The sequence below is a fragment of the Hyperoodon ampullatus genome (genome assembly GCF_949752795.1).
Source record: "Hyperoodon ampullatus genome assembly, chromosome: 7".
Classification (NCBI taxonomy): domain Eukaryota; kingdom Metazoa; phylum Chordata; class Mammalia; order Artiodactyla; family Ziphiidae; genus Hyperoodon; species Hyperoodon ampullatus.
The window spans coordinates 12,497,781-12,515,378 of NC_136920.1; the positions used below are offsets into that span (position 1 = coordinate 12,497,781).

Genomic DNA, 17,598 nt, shown 5'->3' on the forward strand with positions numbered 1-17,598 from the left:
ACGCACATACAGCAGAACAGGTTACAGAAGATTTTACATGTTTTCCATTTGGGCAGAACCTGGCTTAAAACAGTCTGGGTAAAACAATTAGTAGCAGAATTGGAGAGTTCTACTTTCATTGGCTCCTTCATTCCAGAATAGGTGCTGAACCCAGCCTCTCAAGCCATCTGGCTTTGGGCCCAGGCTGCCCAATCTGAGCAGAGCTAGTGAAACTTACTGAGCCAAGTCTGAGCCCTCAAAACACCTCAACCACTGTGGCCTTCTCTCCTTAGCCTGGACCAGTGTGGTCTCACATGGCCACAAAGGAACAGACTAGTGACAAAAAGCTCAGACGTTGCAAGGTAACATGAGTGATCTCAAATCCAAACAATGACATGAGAAAACAGGATTAGAGAGGATAAGTTGTTGCCTCTGGTCATAGATGTGGCAGAACTAACATTTGAACTTACTTTTTAAAAACTCCAACTTATATGCTTATCTTTGTTACTTTCATCTTCCTACCACTTTGCCGGAGGCATTTTAATTGGACCCAATATCAGCGTCCTTTTTGTGTGTGCCAATTTTGTTACCACATGCCAATGGAGTAAAACTGAGAAATAAAGGTAATTTTGACCAAACAAAGGCTGATATAATCCATGATGCTCTCCTGCATCTGTTGACAGGAGTCCCTGTACCTCTGCTACAAGTTACTATCCGACTCTGACTCACTTCTTTCTGAATATGAGTCCCCATACTGACTCCCCTCCCTTGCCTAAGCCCCTTGGGGCAGAGGGAGGATCATCAGGCTGCTGTGGAAACACTGAGGCACAGGTGGACTGTGGCAAGAAGAAAGGCCAGCCCATTCCCATGATACCCATATGTTCCAATGCTAGACTGCCTGTGTGCGCTAGTCAATTCTAGTGTTTAGTGCACTGCTTCCTACTACCATGAGGCAATGCCCTCACCCTTTTAAACTCTGATAGTCTGTGCAGGTAGTCTCCCTAAGTTTCCTTTTTTGCCTAAATCTCTGTAAGGCGTAATACCTCAGAGCTGGACTGCAAAGCAATGCCCTTTTAACCACTGCCCTACTAGAAGAGCTCTCCTCTCCAAGCGAGAATATTAGAATGTGCTAGGGCTTCCCTGGAGGCGCAATCGTTAAGAATCTGCCTGCCAATGCAGGGGACACAGGTTCGAGCCCTGGTCTGGGAAGATCCCACATGCCGCAGAGCAACTACTGTGCCACAACTAGTGAGCCCGCGAGCCACAACTAGTGAGCCCGTGTGCCTAGAGCACATGCTCTGCAACAAGAGAAGCCACTGCAATGAGAAGCATGCACGCCGCAACGAAGAGTAGCCCCTGCTTGCCACAACTAGAGAAAGCCCGGGCAGCTACGAAGACCCAGTGCAGCCAAAAATAAATTTATATTTTAAAAATGTGCTAAATAGGATTTGCAGGATTGATTTTCCCTGCAGTGGTTAATAAACTGGAAAAGACCAGGCAACTGAACTTCAAAAATAAGAGGAAAACAAACCACGCTACCTGCTACCACAGGGGACAGGCCCTTAACTAGAGCTACTACACTGAGGTGGTAACACCTAAGTCTTCCCACCTCTGGGCCCCATCACCATTACTGCAGGCTTAGAATCAAATTACCTGAATGAGAAAATGGAGCTCAGGAAAATTCCCTGGCGGTCCGGTGGTTAGGACTCCATGCTTCCACTGCAGGGGGGCACAGGTTTGATCCCTGGTCAGGGAATGAAGATCTCGCATGCTGCGTGGTGCAGCCAAAAAAAAAACAAAAAAACGGAGCTCAAATAAGTTGTGTGGCTTGCTTCAGTCTGGAAAATTGGTTTCATTTGTCAACTGCTAGAGACAGAGCAGTGAACAGATACTAAGATCGAGAGTTTGAAAACTACTGGTCTTTAGTCTTCTACCTGCTTAATCTGCTGAAATATTGTCAACTTAAATTTCAGACCACTTAAGTGTCCTTGGTTAACTTTAAATGGCAGTAAGTGATAGGAATGCTACAAAATTAGAAACTCAAACAGGACAGCCCCCTATCAAGTTTTATTAGGATTAAAAAAATTTCAGGGCTTCCCTGGTGGCGCAGTGGTTGAGAGTCCGTCTGCCGATGCAGGGGACGCGGGTTCGTGCCCGGGCCCGGGAAGATCCCACATGCTGCGGAGCGGCTGGGCCCGTGAGCCACGGCCGCTGAGCCCATGCGTCCGGAGCCTGTCCTCCGCAACGGGAGAGGCCCACATACCGCAAAAAAAAAAAAAAATTTCAGAGTACAAAAACATTCCACCTCTATGAAAAACAGTAACCTGAAGTTGACGTCACAAAGCGAACAAGAAAGTGATTTCTGAATGGCAGCTTTCACGATTTACAAACTGGTAAAGTAAATGCTTGGATGCTATGAAGTAGTTGATCTAAATTGTGAGGATTTCTCAGAGGAGCTCCTTTATCTCACACAGTAGGTGGAAAACTAGAAATCCGTTCAATTTATTAAAACTTCTTTCCCAGCAAGATAAACTAGGCATCATCCTCTAAATGGCTGAAGTACTGCCAAAGCTGCTTTGGCCATTCTATGGAGCACGGTGCCATCTTGTGGCCAAACCACCCATTACTACAGTGCAATTCCAGCAGGTTAACTTGGAGTGAAAAGAACATTTTATACTGCCTGAAACCTGGGGCACTTGAGATGTCTTCAAACGTTCTCAAAGAAAAGGACATTCTGGTTACTTTTATAATTTTATTGACTCTTTTCTCCTCATATCTTTCAAAACAAAAAACCCAGCATCTTATCCCAAAGTTTCGACTCAATTAACTGCCTCAGAGAGGCCACGTGAAGCACCACCACTTGATGCCTCTGAATAACCACTGTAAAGACTAGAGTTATGTACAGAGCAAGTTCAAGTTTCTGCCCACCTCAGGACACACAGCTGGTAACCAAACCCTTGTGGCCAACTCCAGGGACTCTGCCTATCTTATTTCTCGGCAGCTCTTCCCATCTGTTTAAGACTGCATCTTCCTGATGGCTACCCTTCAGGGTGGGTCAAGGCTGAGCCAAAGAGAAGCACAGTCTAGTCCCCCGGTCACCTCCCACCAGCCACCAGCCACCAGCTGGCCAGGCAGGAAATCATTTCCGGTCTTTTGTCTCCATCATTTATCTCCCTCTTTCTTCTTCAAAACTTGTTGCTCTCACTTTCATGTAACAATGGATTCAGTGTCCATTAAATTGCCTGAGAGGCGGCTTCAGCCTGACATACTTTCCTGAGCTAAAAAAAGAAAACAACAAACCTCTGTGGCTTTCCTGCCATGAGATCAAGTAACAAAGGGAAAAGCACTACTGAGCAGGATGGTGCTAGGGAAGCAATGCAAGCCCCTCCCCACCCCCACGGAGGTTTCTCCAGCGCCAGCTCTTGCGGGTACAACACGGCAGACATTCTGGGGTCAGGGAGGTATAATGAAGGGCAAGTCATCTATTTTCCCCTTTTGAACTTCCCTGCTGCCCCAGTCTTGGCCTTCTTCTTAGCGGACCCCTTGGGTTCTGGCTCCTTGCGCTTAGCTGAAGAGAGGGAGCCGGTCACCTTGAAGAAATCATCCAGGCGGCCCTGGGTGCTGCCCTGGCGGCTCTTGCTCAGCCTCCTGACCCCGCTGCGGATTCGCTCCTCGGAGAACTGCTTTTCACCACACATGAACTTGACGAGCTCTTCTTCATTTGGCTCGCTCCACTTCAGCTCCACAGATTCTGGGTCCAGCACCTCGGGCTCCAGGAAGAGCTGCTGGGCCTCCTTGTGGAGCCAATTTTCCGGCACAGGGTACTTGTTGGGGTCGAGCCGACGCAAGATCTCCTCGATGCTCTTGTGCTTCTGGATGAGGTCCACGGCCCGCTTGGGCCCAATGCCCCGAATGGTCTCACAGTAGTCACTGCCCAGCAGGATGCACAGATCCACAAACTGCTCCTGGTTCAGGCCCAGCTCCTGCAGAACCCGGCTCAGGTGGAACTCCTGGATGGGCAGCTTCTTGGCCTCGCTAGCAGTCAGGTGCCGCATGAGCACGGGGCTGCCAAAGGTCAGGCAATCCATGTCCTCGGTGGCCGCGGCATAGACTCTGCCGGCCTTCACCAGGGCGGCACAGCTGGCCTCAGCCTCGCTGGGCGCATCGAGGTATGGGACGCCCATGAGGCTCAGGAGATGCTTGCACTCGTCATTGTGTTGCTTGGTGACCTTCACCAGCCGCTTTGTAAACTTCTCCACCTCCCCTTCGGCCCCAGCAGCCTGGGCCTGCTGCAGCTGCTTCTCCGCCTCAGCCCGCCGCTCGCTGCGTTTGGCCAGCTCCCCTGACTTGAGCTGTGGCGGCTTGCCGTCAAAGACGTACACGGGCTTGATGCCGTTCTCGATCATTCGGATTGTGCGATAGAACATGCCCATCAGGTGGCTGGTGGTCTCACCCTCCTCATTCTGCAGCACATCCCCCCCTTGGCGAACAGCTATTAGGAACTGATAAATGCTCATGGAGGCATCGATAGCCACCTTGCGGCCAAAGTAGCTCTTGATGTCATTCTCCCGGATGGCACTGGGGGCCACGTCGGCAATCAGTTTGGCCAGTCCTTGAATTCCCATAGCAATACAGAGGGACAGCTAAAAGAGAAAGGCAGGTAAGACAAGGAGGAACTTAAAGGATGCAAAAGGAGGAAGGGTTACCAGGGGTGCTATCTCACCAACTTCACGCCCTTGGCTAAACATATCTAGCACAACAAAACGACACCAAGTCAGCACCTCGGAAGATGAAAAGAACAAGACAAGGCTCCCATAGTCAAGAAACGTACAGTCTAGTAAGGAAGTCCTCTCAATTAATACTAAGGCCTCCTGAGAGTTAACTGAAATAACAGACAAAAACCCCCGACAAAGATTAGGTGCTCTGTAAACGTTCTCCCTGCAAAACCCACTCGATCCTTTGGTTCGTGCCTCAAGCTGCCTGCTTTGCTAGAAGGTGTACCGAGGGGACAGTGCCTCGTTAGCCGGGCATCCTCCCCCTGCGTCCGACAAACGCAGGCAGGAAAGGGATGTGAACGAGTGTAGCTCAAAAAAATGTCTCCCCTCCGGGAGCTTAGTCACAATACACAACGACCTCATGAGCTGGGAATTACCTTCTTTCTACAAATGATGAAAGAGGCTCGGAAGTTAAGCGACTGGCCCCGGGCTTAGAGCGGGAAAAGTGGCGGGCCCGCCTGACTGCGAATCCCGCGCTCGCTCCGCCCCGCCCGCGGCAGCCGCCGGCCTTCCCCAGGACCCGGGGCAAAACGGCCCGCCGCTCTCGGAGACGCTTCCGGAGGGTCTCACCTGGCCTCTGGGGCGCTCCGGCGTGGCCCAGGACAGATCTCAGCCCAACTCCCTCCTCAGCCGCGCAGCCCCCTCGGCACTAGCCGCTGATACACTCACACTCCGCCGCCTTCCAAAGCCCGCGCTCCCGTCACGTGACCTGCCGCGGCGCACAGCCTCCTGGGAAGTGTAGTACAGGCTCCGGCCCTCTCGGCCAGCTTCTCTCACGACAAACAGTCCCGCCAGGGTGAACGCACTCGCTCAGCGAGCCGACCCTACCCTTCTCTACCGCTTGCCCCCACTCCACCCCGGTCGCCCCGCAGGCCCCAGATCCCGCCACACCCGAAACCATACGACTACAAATCCCACAACGCCACCTGTGCAGCTGCACTTCCTCTTCCGGCTGAACAACGCGCCTGCTCCTGCCGACGTGTTCTTCCGGTGGCTGAGTGGCGGATTACCCTGTGTCCGGCAAAATGGTGAGAGGGTTGAGGGGAGTTCCGGATTGGACTTTGGGGACCCCTCGGGGCCCGTCCCGCGCCCTGTTTTTTTCTCGCAGAAGCCTCAGGTGTCCGAGGTCCAGAGGGCTGGAGGCTCCTGGATCCTTCGGCTTGGGCTGAGGGGCGGGGAAGGGAAGCCCCTTGCCATGGACTCCTTAGGCTGAGGTTTTGATGGCACTGGGCTTCTGATCTAATGATTTATAAGGATGAGGAGCATGGGGAGCATTTCTGATACCTTCGAGCTTTTATCTCTGTTACTTGTGATCAATCTGTTACCTCTATCTGGAAAGTTTTTCCCGCCTGCCGAACTCGTACTCATACTACACGGTCCCGGGCAAAAGTCACCTTCTTGATGAAGTACTAACAACTGTCTCGGGCACTTGTCCTCTTTCTCCTGGGAGCCCCGCAATCTATGTACAGACCTCTTGCCACGTGTCATGGACTTCTTTGTTATTTGCCACGCCTCCTAGTGACCACCATCTGACGTGCCTCTGGCCCTGGGATGATGTCTATTCAGCTTTGTATTTCCAGTGCCAAACACGGGGCCGGCAACTGGAGGCTCAGTCAATGGCAGCGATTGTCTTTATCATTTTTAGGGGGGCATAAATGTTTACTGAATTGAATTCCTGTGTCTCTGAGAACAATGAGGTCAATTTACTTCTCTAGAGTTGTTGTGTTCTGGATTTTAGAAGCGTTGGCTGGTGGGTGACAATGGAAGTTAACATTTGTACAGAACTTTACGTTTACAGCCCTCTTTCACAAGCATTATCTCATAGTCTTCCCTATAACCTTGGGAGGGAAACAAACACCTATTGAACAACTACTCTATGCCAGGCAGTGAGTTAGATGCTATTGCGTTTGTCGCCTTTCTTAAATCATACATCAGCCTTGTGAGAGAGTTATTATTATAATCACTTTACTGAGACTCATGTTATTCAGTAGAGCCAGAATTTTATTTATTTTTTATTTTTAAAAAATATTGTTTACTTGTTTACTTATTTACTTACTTTTAATTTATTTTATTTTTGGCTGCCTTGGGTCTTCATTGCTGCGCTTGGGCTTTCTCTAGTTGCAGCAAGTGGGGGCTACTCTTTGTTGCGGTGCCTGGGCTTCTCATTGCGGTGGCTTCTCTTGTTGCAGAGCCTGGGCTCTAGGCACGCGGGTTTCAGTAGTTGTGGCATGTGGGTTCAGTAGTTGTGGCTCGCGGGCTCTAGAGCACAGGCTCAGTAGTTGTGGCGCACGGGCTTAGTTGTTCCACGGCACGTGGGGTCTTCCCGGACCAGGGCTGGAACCCGTGTCCCTTGCATTGGCAGGCGGATTCTTAACCACTGCGCCACCAGTGAAGCCCCAGAATTTTAACTTATGTCTTTTGCCTGTAGGTCCTGAGATTCCTTAATTGTGTAGGGGGAAGAATACAAGATTAGGAGTTGAGATCTGGGTACCAGTCCAGAGTCTGTCTTTCAGCAGGGATTCTGAGCTTGACGTCTACAGACATGGGTCCATAAAGCTCCTAAAATTATAAGCAGACTTTTTCTTGTATGCGGTTTGTCCCAGGCAAAGAGTCCATACCTTTCATCAAGTTTTTTTCATGGTGGCCGGCGACCTCAGAAAATGTTAAGGACCATTGCATTGATCTGTAGCTAATCAGTCACCTTCTGTGCCGCAGCCTCTGACTCTCAGCTGCCCATCTTGTCTCATATTGAAAAGACAAAATGCCACCTTAGTTTAAGATGTAATTGTTGTCATTCCCAAACAGAATCATTTGACGGTGGTTCTGATGGATTTCCACATTTCCCAAGCTGAAATAAGCTTCTAGCAGTCACAGCAGCACTAGGCTCTGTGATAACCCCATAGTGCCCCCAGATTGAGGTCATGGGATTCTTTTTTTTTTTTTTTTTTGCGGTATGCGGGCCTCTCACTGCTGTGGCCTCTCCCGTTGCGGAGCACAGGCTCCGGACGTGCGGGCTCAGGGGCCATGACTCAGGCTCAGCGGCCCAGCCGCTCTGCGGCATGTGGGATCTTCCCGGACCGGGGCGCGAACCTGTGTCCTCTGCATCGGCAAGCAGACGCTCAACCACTGCGCCACCAGGGAAGCCCCATGGGATTCTTTGATGGCTCTGATCTCACGCCTTCCCTTAGGAGCTTGAGGCCATGAGCAGATACACCAGTCCAGTGAACCCGGCTGTCTTTCCGCATCTGACCGTGGTGCTGTTGGCCATTGGCATGTTCTTCACCGCCTGGTTCTTCGTGTATCCTTTCACTGAGCAGTCAGTGGGCCAGAGTTAGTGAGGTGGGAAACTGAGGGAGGAACCATGCTGGGTACATGCACCCTGCGAGTTTTGTTCCGGTGTGGGGATGGGGGATGGTAAGGAGGTTGAGGGAAGGCTATTTGACGTCCAAAGTCAGGTTGTGACCTTATTTTCCAGGTTCAGGTGAGCTCAATTCGCTCTTGCGGTTTCCAGGACAGTGAGCAGAGGGCCTGGCTGGACTGGAGGCTAGGTATGGGGACCCGTGGTGTGCTCAGGTGTCAGGAGGTATGAGGGCTAGTCTCAGCTCTGCCGCTCATTAGCTGTGTGACCTAACCCCTCCGGGTTTCATTTTCTTCATGGGTGGTGGAAGGGTGGTAGGAGCACCAGAGTCTAGGTCACCTCTTGGGCCCCTCTGCCCGGAGCCAGACCAGCCATCCCTTTGCTTCTCCTTAATTGCCCTGCCAGTTATGAGGTCACCTCCACCAAATACACTCGGGATATCTACAAAGAGCTCCTCATCTCTTTGGTGGCTTCACTCTTCATGGGCTTTGGAGTGCTCTTCCTGCTGCTCTGGGTCGGCATCTACGTATGAGCTCCCAAGGGTAAGAGCAATGACAGGGTGGGACACTGGAGAGGCCTCCCCATGCCCACATCAGTGGGGTCCTTGGGCCTGCATGACCCCTTGGTTAATGGAGTGAGACTCAGCAGAATGGATAGGGACACCACACACATGTGCCCCTTTCCCTGTCTCCTAATGGGGATTTGAGCCAAGCGGGACCACCTTTGTCAGTTCTGAGGTCTCCACACTGTCCAAGGCCTCGACCTGGCTCTGGGATATACTACGTAGGGCTGTGGGCACAGGCTTCCCATGGTTACACATCTGCATTCTTACCCGTCATACACAGTGATTCGAGAGCCGCTGGGGAGTGACCCAGCAAGGGGCCAGGATCCGGGACTTGCTGCCAGGAGTAGCACTTTAATTCGTTTCAACGTTTTCAGTCATTGAAATAAATTTTGACTAAGTGACTAAAAAAAAATACCCACAACCTTGCTGCAGATAATCCACCAGACAGGTCACTTAGAATCAATCGGCTCTGGTGGCCCTGCTTCAAAGGACTGTGCCCGTCAGCCCTCGCCCCAGGAGCGTAGGGGTTTGGAGTGAAAAGCTGATGGAAAGAAGGCTCACTGCTCTCGTTTTGATGCCCCTCTTTTTCAGGTACCAGCCAGGCGGCTTCACTGAATCCCTGCTTTTGTAAATTAGGTTTTTTTTACTGTGCCCGAAGTGTCTCACCTGCTGCTCACAATAAAGGCAGATGTGTGACAGCCCTGCCTGTTGCCTGTCCTGCGGGGTGGGAGTGGTGCAGGTGCTGGGACCCACGGCTTCCCCAGTCCCACCCCTTCCCCTTTCTCCTTTCAGGTGGTTCCTGCTTGCTGGGAAGCCCTGCCCTCTGCCTGTGAGAGGGATATGGGGAGTGTCTTATCCTTAGAATTGAGGGCTCACCTGTGGATAGGAAGGGGCTCGGCCTGCCCTCCACTGTGGCTTCTAGTGTAAACTTCTGTGGGAACCCGTACCAGTCAAGTCTGCCCTGGGCCAGTCCCCTCCTCTCAGTGGTGCCGGGGACCCTCGAAAGGCTCAGCTTTTCCCTAAGGTGGCTACTTTTAACCCAGGCAGGGCAGCAGTAGGTCCGTGGGGTGTGGCTAGGGGAAGGGGCTGCTGCCTCCTGTTCCCAAGCCGGGCCTGAAGCTACGAGGGATAATGGGGTACAAAGCATCACCGGGCTCAGGGGCCCCAGTTGGTCCCAGGCCCATAGGCAACCCCATCTCCCACCAGAACAATCTCAAGAAGACAGGGAGGCAAGCTCAGATACAAAGCAGTATTTATACATTTATTTATATACGTATATTTACTTCAGAAAAGAACAGTTCAGGGGACAGGAAGCAAGCAGGCCCGGGGCTGCTCCCCTCTGCGCACTCCGGGGTCAGAGTTGGTACGCGATAAATATGAGTCAGAGCTCAGGGGCAGGAAGGGGGGGGTTAAGTGGGAGGGGAGGGGCGCACTATGCACACGCAGGCTTTCCCGGGGGGCTGTAACATGGGCAGGGGCACTTGTGCATTGAGAGGCACTGTGTACAGCTTGAAGCCTGGGGGAGATCGGCCCAGTGGCTACAGGAGTAAATGCCAAAGGGGAGAGAGGAAGGGAGGGGTAGGCTGCTGGACCCGGGGTAGGGGATGGAGCCAAGACACCCACTCACCAGCACCCGCCAGGCAGCTGTCAGCCTCCAGCAGGTGGCCCACTGGCCTTCCCTGAAGCCCCTTTCCCTCTACGGCAACTTCAGTCCAAGGTTGACCCCCCCTCCTTGGCCCCAAACTCAGCACTGAGGACCCCCTCCCCAGGCATGGAAACAGCCAGCTGCCAACCAGATTGGGGCGATGCTGTGTCCAGATGGCTCCAGGGGGCAGTGGAGGGTCACTTTCCAGTTAAGCACAGGGGGGCCGCGGTCCAAGAACTTGTACCCCCACTGAGGAAGCCCCAGAATCCTATTAGAAGGGGCAGGGCTCGGTAGTTGTATGGCATTTAGGGAGGGTTCCCCCAGTGGGAGGAAGGAGAACAGAGCAGCGCTAAGTAAGCCTTGGCCGCCAGCATGGTGTGGGGAGCCATGTAATTCCTATGTCGGAAGGAGGGGCCACACTGGGGAGGGGGCTGGGAGGCGAGGTATCCTTGCTACCCCCATTCCCCCTGTGTTTCCCTATCCCGAGAAGTGCTTTGACATCCATAGCAGAAGGGGGCCCGCGGTTCCTAGGCTTCTTGAAGATTCAGGTCTCCCACAGAAAGGCCTCCCACTCAAAGCTGAGAATGAGAGGTAGATGGGGCAAGGCCTGGCTCCCAAAGCGGTGGCAGAATATCACAGGGCAAGGACGGCATTTCCGTCCCCATTTCTGAACCCGTGGCAGACACAGCGAAATGATTTCCACTCTCCTTCCACGAGCCTGGATGTGGCCTCAGAAAGCTCCACATACCCATTAAGAAAGGTTAACGTTGGCACTTGAGAGAAGACTTCTTCTGTAAGCCAAGCCCACCGCTCTGCTCCTGGGAGGAGTGGGCAGAACTGGGACTACTGCTGAGCACGGGGCCCCCAGCCCGGCTGTCCGAGCCCAAGCACGGGAGCCCTTGAATCTGGGGAGGTGAGGCCACCAGCAGACAAGAGGGAAAGGCCAGTCCTGGTGGTCGGGAGTGGGGTGGGTGTCTCAAGGCTCCCTGGGACGGATCAGAGCCAGGGCCCTGCCTTTCAAGTGTCCCCCCAGGGCTCTGGCCTGCTCCGGGCTTTCCATGTCCATCCTTCCACTCCTGCCCGGGTTTAAGTGCATTTTAGTAATTATTTTCATTAATAACAGCAAAAGCTATTTGCATCCACCCACCAGACGAGACCGGCCTGCTGCCTTGCAGGGATTCCCGCTCCTCTGCTCAGAGACCTCTGTGAGCTCCGGAAGCTCCCAGGGGCCCAGGCTGCGGGGCTGCAACGCCATCTGGGGGCTCACAGGGAACTTCCTTCCCTTCAGGATACTCCAGGTTCAAGGGTCCAAGGCTTACCTGGCCCACTGGCTCCCCTGGTTCAGCCAGGCACTAAGTGTACACAAGGCACGTGGTCGGTTGCCAGCCCATCCAGGGCTGGCTTCAGCTGCCCTGGGAGCTCTTGGAGCCAAGCTCTCCCAGGGAGGGGAGACCTCCTGGGCCATGCTTAAAGCTTAGAAGTCCAAGTCCAGTAACAGTCAGACCCTAAGAAGTCCACTACCTAGCCCTCCCCAGGGAGCAGCTTCAAGGGTGAGGGCTGTTTGCCCTCCACTGACTCGTGGGTCCAGCCAAGTCTCTGAGGGTTCGAGCCAAGCCCCCGCCGGTCTCAAAGGTGGACGGGTCCTCTCTCCAAAAGAGGGGTGGCTCCCAGTCGCAGAAGGGGAGGCAGGAAGGGTGGGCTCTGGGCCGAGTCACGGGCTTCCCCCGCCTCTGGGGCGCTGCCGCCCGCCAGCCCTCCATCGGCCGTATCCGGACACGTGAATCGGGCCGGTCTGGGCCCGGCAGGTCTCCCTCCAGCGCCCTCCATGGTCTGGGGGCGCCGCCAGCAGGCCCAGCAGCTCCAGTGTGAGGACTTCCAGTTTCACCAGGCACGGGGAGGGCCGAGCCGCCTCAGTTCCTCCGAGGAAGTGCCAGCGGCGGGCTCCAGTGTAACACCATGGCATCCAGTGTGGAGGGGGCGCCCGGGGACCCCCAGGCCCTGCTGTGGCGCTGCCTCCCAGGGCAGCTCAGTCACACAGGCGGTAAAAGTGGAAGTAGTAGTCTGCGGCCGGCCAGACCGGGGCCTCCAAGCTGCAGCTGGCCTGACCCTGGGGGGAAGGGCAGTGGGAACCAGTGAGGTGGCTCCGGGGTGGGGGTGGGGCGCCAGAGGCGCTCCCCGTGCTGACGTCGCCTGACACTGCCCATGTCCTGCCATGTGATCTTCAGTCCCCACCCTTCCCCCAAGCCCCACCCTGAACCTCTGGGGGCAGACAGGGCCCCCCGTGCTCACCAGCAGTGCCACCCGGAAGTGATAGGTGAATCTGCGGAAGGACAGGATGGTTACTGGCCACTGGTGGGAGGTGCCCTGGGGAGAGGGGAGAGGTGGGCAGAGGGGTCAGGACAGCTGCGCAGCCCCCCACCCCCTGCCCCATCCCAACCGGCATCCCTCGCCATGGCCGTCGCAGCCCTGGCTCTGTGGCATGGTTTACAAAGCGGAGAAGCAGAGATCTGAAGAGAGATCGGAGGGTGCACTTTCTACTTCGGGGAGCAACAGCACCCACCGTCTGTGTATACCCCGTGCCAGGCACCCGGGGGCCCACAGCCGCTGGTCTCTTACTGCCTCCCCTCTCACCACTGTGCTCCGGGCACATCCAAGTACTTCGCTCACCCCATCCGCACTGCAACCCGCTGAGGTGGTGCCGCTTACAGATGAGGACAGTGCTGAGCTACCTGCCTAAACTCTGCCGACGCTGGGCAGAGCTGGCATTCAAGCCCTCCCCGCCCAGGGCCGGAGCCTCCAGGGCTCTCACCCACTCCATCGTCTACTCAAGCTACGTTCTGCACCTCTTTTCTCCCGGGCTAGAGAGTGCATTCTTGGAAGGCAAGGCCTCTTTCTTCCCTACCTCTGTCTCCCCTCAGCTGGGCCCAGCACAGGGCCTGGGACAGAGGAGGCCCCAACAGATACTTGTTGAATAAACACACGAGTGGGTGAGAAGAAATTCCCTTAACTTGTGCTGAGAGTCACAACTTCGGGTCACGTGGCCAGACAGGAGCTGGACGGTGACAGGTTCCCAGACCAGGAGGCAGCCCCCTCCACACAGCCCAAGAGATCTTCCAAAGTCACAGATGGAACCATGCCACGGCCCCCGCCCAAGCTTCAGGTCCAGCCTCCTTCCTGTCTCCCCTGGCGCACAGCCCTCGCCACGTTTCCAGCTCTGCCAGCGCGCCATGGTGTCCCTGGCCGGCCGCCAGGCCTCTGCACCCGCTGTTCCCCTACTCCTGGGACACTGTCCCCTTTCCTTTCCCCAGCTGATCCCATATTGCTCTTCAGGTCTCATCTTAATCAAACATGACTTGGGGGCAGCTGGCCTGACCCTGAGGCCACACAAGGTCAGCTCTCCCTGCCACGGGCTCCCAGGACGCCCTCCACACACCCTCCCCGTCTCCACCATTGCGCTCACCCCAGGTTAGGCCTTGTGGAACTGTTTTTCCTCCCCAGGCCTAAGTCGGGGCAGGCACAGGGCCGGGAGACACTCAGCGGTGAGCGGTGCACGCATGCCCCCCTCCCTGAGACACAGAGGCCCAGGCCCCAAAATGTCCTCCATGGAGATGCCTGCACTCTTGACTGCGGCTCCCTCTCCTCTCCCGCTTGGGAGCCCAGATGTGCCGGGGGGAGGAAGCTCCGGCCTGGCTGGCCCACAGCTTCCCAGTCTCCTACCTGGGTGTCCTGGTGGGCATGGAGGCTCTGTGGAAAGCCCCCCTCCTCACACGGCTCCTCCTTTGACATCAGGCTGCACAGCACCACGGACACGGGGGCCGAGGAGCTGGGAAAGACCCGGTTAGCAGGGAAGTGGGGTTCTGAGCTCCCCCAGCCCAGCCCGCTCCTAGCCAGCCCTCCACTCTACCTCCCTCACCCCGGTGAGACAGGGCACTGAATCCTCACAGCCTGAAAATGATGCGTAGCCGTCAGGGCTCCAGACGGCTACAAACCCTTTCCCATCCACCGTCCCACACAGCCTTCACAGCCCCTGGGAGGCAGCAGCCCATTTCACAGATGAGGAATCGATGCCTGGAGGTTGCCAGGTCACACAGCCAGTGAAGCATAGAGCAGGCAGTAAAGCTAGCACCCCTCCTCAGCCCCCTCCCCCGGCTGCCTGGGACCACTGGGTCTCCATCCCCCACGGCGGCACTCACTTCATCTGCAGGGTCAGGCGGAGGTGCAGTGGGGTGCTGCTGCTGATGGGGATGTGGTAGGTGAAGTTTCCAGGCCTGAAAGGGCAAAGCTGGCTCCTCAACAAGGCCACCCTGCCCCCGCCACCTCCCATCAACTCCTCAGCCCCCAGTCTACAGTGGAGCCCTTCAGGGGCCTGGAAAGGGGCCGCCCCACCTTGAGGGGGAAGTTCCTCCCTGAGGGGAGCAAGATCTGAACACCTGGACTGCCTGGGCTCATGTCACCAGAGGGAACCTGTCCTGGGGCGGGGGGGACGGGGGGAGGTAGCCAAGCCCACCTGCAGGCATCCTCTGAGGAGCAGTACTGGGACGTGATGGGCATCGAATTCTCCAGCACCTGGATGGAGGTCAGGGACGGCACTGGGTCTGCAAGGAGAGAGGCCACTGGCGCAGGAAGGAGGGTGACAAGACAGGACACAAATGAGAAGCAGCCAAACCTGTCCTTGCCCGAGACTCGCATCAGTCATTCACACCTCAGCAGGAATAAATTTCAGGTTATTCTTTCCAGACTCCCACAACAGCTGGGGTCACGCCACCATCTTCCCCAGCAGCCCTAGGACTACACAGTTCCCGTGAGCCTGAGGTGTGCCTCCTTGACGGACCCAGGACACCCAGAAGTAGGGATGGGTCTTCCATATCCCCTGCACGGGGCGTACAGGAGCCCGCTCTTCAGGCCCCTGTTCCTGACTGCACACATCTCTTCCCAACTCAGGGTGCAGCGACGTCAAGTTGGTAGCTTGAAATCAGCCATGGTGGGAGTATTCACACACACAGATCAGGGCCCCACTGTCCTTCAAAGACTCAGCTTCAATGTCGCCTCCTCCAGGAAAGCCTCCCCTGATCATCTCCGCACCTCAGTCCGGATTCTGTGCCCTCCCCAGTCGCCAAGCTGCCTGTGTGTCCCCTCAGAGCCTCACCACGCTGCTGTTTTCGTGTCTGTGAGCCCTTGGGGGCAGGACACATCCATCTCCATCACCCCTGGTGCCCTGTACGGAGCCAGTCACAGAGAAGGGGCCCAGGAAACGGCTGCCTGGTAAGCATCTACCCCGTGGGGTTTCCCCATCACTCTGAACTTCAATCTCGGCAAACCAGTTTCTAAGCTTTTTTTTTTTTTTTGCTCTTTAAGCCACAAAACCCATCAAATGGAAGTTGATGAGGAAGCTCAATACCTAGAGCAGAGGTGCTTGGTTGAAGCCAGGAAGGTTCTCGGCCTCCCCTTCAAGCTCCAAGGCAGCCCCGGAGATACTTCAGAGAAACCCGGTTTGAAAACCAATAAAGGGTTCTCTAGCTTTGTTAAAACCAAAGGTTTGAGGTTTGGAAAATTGGGGGGACCCTGAACAGTACCCTTCTTGCCCTGGCATGGTGACATAAAAGGAGCCACGTGGACTTGGGATCAAATTCCACCTCTGCCGCTAACAGGCTGTATGACCCTGGGCAAGTCATTCACCCAAGTTTCCATTTCCTCATCTGAACAATGGGGACGATTCCTTTCTCGCAGGAGTGTTGTGAAGATTAAACGAGGCGATGGATATAACGCTATATAATCAGCCTGGCCTGATTCCTGGGACTCAGTAATGCTCAGCAAATGTCTGTCGACTGACAATTGTGCACCCAGGTATTCCGGTGATGGGCTGAAATGGGCCCCAGCCAGTGAGCCTTGCCGGGCTGGGCTGAGCGGGGGAGGGGGTAGGGCAGGTACCTGGCTGGCTCCGGGCCTGGGTGGGCTGAGCAGGGCTCAGGCCAAGCTGAGGGGCCCCTCGGCGGCCCCGGACACGGAGACCAAGGCTAGGGCTGTTCTTGGCTTTGCCCTGGCCCCCAGGAAAGGGGACCGCAGGGCTGGCCACAGGGTCTGAGTTCTTTGGATGCTTGAAGTAGCCAATGCCATTGGCTGACAGGCCCCAGGACTTGGCTCTGATGTTGGTGGCTGGCAGGAGGGCCATCTGGCTGTGGCCTGTGGAGAGAACCAGGCACAGGCTGAGAAGGAGGCACGGGCTGCCTCCTGCCCAGCTGTCTTGAGGGCCCGACTGGACTCTGGGTGACTCCCTTCTCTCTCCTGGTCTCCTCAGGGGGAACCCCCAGTCTTTCTCCAGAGCCTCAATCTGGGCTCCAGGAGACCAGACCCTCCCACCAATGAGTCTTTGGGGCCTTTCTTAGGCCTCCTGTAAAACCCCCTCCAACCTAAAACCTGGCCCCAAGCGAGCCATACCTGAGCGGTTGGTGGAGGCGCCGGGACTGGGGCTGAGACCATGGCCAGGATTAAAGCTGGGGCCAAGGCTAGGGTCAGGGGTGGGGCTGGGGCTGGGCGGGGAGCAGCAGACGACTGGGCAGGGGCGGCTGGAGCACAGGTCCAAGGTGCGGAGGGCTGGAGCTGGGGCCGAGCTGGTCGGGCCAGTGGTAACTGAGGAAGCCAGAGGCTGTATGAGCCGGAGTGGGGCAGCAGAGCCCCCGACCCAGAACACAGCCACCGCTCCCCATCCCATCCCTCCAAACCCACGCCCTGGCACGCACCCAGCAGCAGAGAGGGCTGCGTGCCCGGCCGCCCAGTGGTCACAGGGGACTGTCGGAGCTGAGTGGTCCCAAAGCTCTGGCTGGACCTGCTGGGGAAGGGTGGGCTGAGCTCAGAGGGGCTGGGAGAGCCTGAGCAGGAGGCCTGGGAGTCCCAGAGCAGCGGGAGGGGCGCGAGGAGGTGGACAAGGAAGGCAGAAAGGAGGCAGAGGCAGGAGGGAGAGGGCTTGGTCCAGACACGTACCATGGGCACATGGCCTCACTCCCCCCAGGGTGCTGGGGCCGGAGCAGGGCCAGAAGACAGGAAGTGGACACGGCAAAAGAGCTAAGGGGCAGCAGAGAGGAAAAGAGGGGGCAGGCACGGGGGAGGAGAGAAAGAGAAGACACGGTCAGAGATGGCCCAAGGACTGAGGGTGACAGTGGGCAGAAGAGCCCAAGGCCCCACCCTGGCCCTCCTGCCCCTACCCCCTGTTCTAACCTGGGCCGCTCAGATGCCCCCTGCCACTCAGAGGCCCAGCTACCTGGAGGAGCACCGAGTAGGC

At 55.9% G+C, this 17,598-nt stretch overlaps 3 protein-coding genes across 4 annotated transcripts in view; 1 reads left to right on the top strand and 2 right to left on the bottom strand.

Moving 5' to 3' along the window:
* Positions 1–2,717: 2,717 nt before the first annotated feature.
* Positions 2,718–4,604, bottom strand: FEN1 (flap structure-specific endonuclease 1; the record flags this gene model as incomplete). The annotated part of the gene is made up of 1 exon (XM_079707919.1): positions 2,718–4,604. The coding sequence occupies one exon, from the start codon at positions 4,602–4,604 to the stop codon at positions 3,462–3,464; it is 1,143 nt and encodes a 380-aa protein (XP_079564045.1). The 3' UTR covers positions 2,718–3,461.
* A 1,128-nt stretch (positions 4,605–5,732) lies between these two features.
* TMEM258 (transmembrane protein 258) lies at positions 5,733–9,375 on the top strand. Its single transcript, XM_079708794.1, has 4 exons — positions 5,733–5,782; positions 7,943–8,052; positions 8,518–8,654; positions 9,269–9,375. The coding sequence occupies exons 1-3, from the start codon at positions 5,780–5,782 to the stop codon at positions 8,642–8,644; spliced, it is 240 nt and encodes a 79-aa protein (XP_079564920.1). The 5' UTR covers positions 5,733–5,779; the 3' UTR covers positions 8,645–8,654; positions 9,269–9,375.
* Positions 9,376–12,348: 2,973 nt separating this feature from the next.
* MYRF (myelin regulatory factor) overlaps positions 12,349–17,598 on the bottom strand; it is a gene marked incomplete at both ends in the record, with an annotated part of 30,816 nt that continues 25,566 nt past the window's right edge. The window contains 9 exons of one of the 2 annotated variants that reach the window (XM_079709046.1): positions 12,349–12,429; positions 12,612–12,686; positions 14,040–14,145; positions 14,516–14,590; positions 14,830–14,935; positions 16,251–16,502; positions 16,758–16,949; positions 17,060–17,145; positions 17,301–17,381. In XM_079709046.1, the coding sequence (XP_079565172.1) occupies positions 12,349–12,429; positions 12,612–12,686; positions 14,040–14,145; positions 14,516–14,590; positions 14,830–14,935; positions 16,251–16,502; positions 16,758–16,949; positions 17,060–17,145; positions 17,301–17,381 (1,054 nt within the window). Of the gene's footprint in view, positions 12,430–12,611; positions 12,687–14,039; positions 14,146–14,515; positions 14,591–14,829; positions 14,936–16,250; positions 16,503–16,757; positions 16,950–17,059; positions 17,149–17,300; positions 17,382–17,598 lie in introns of both variants that reach the window. The other variant, XM_079709047.1, reaches the window with a different exon arrangement.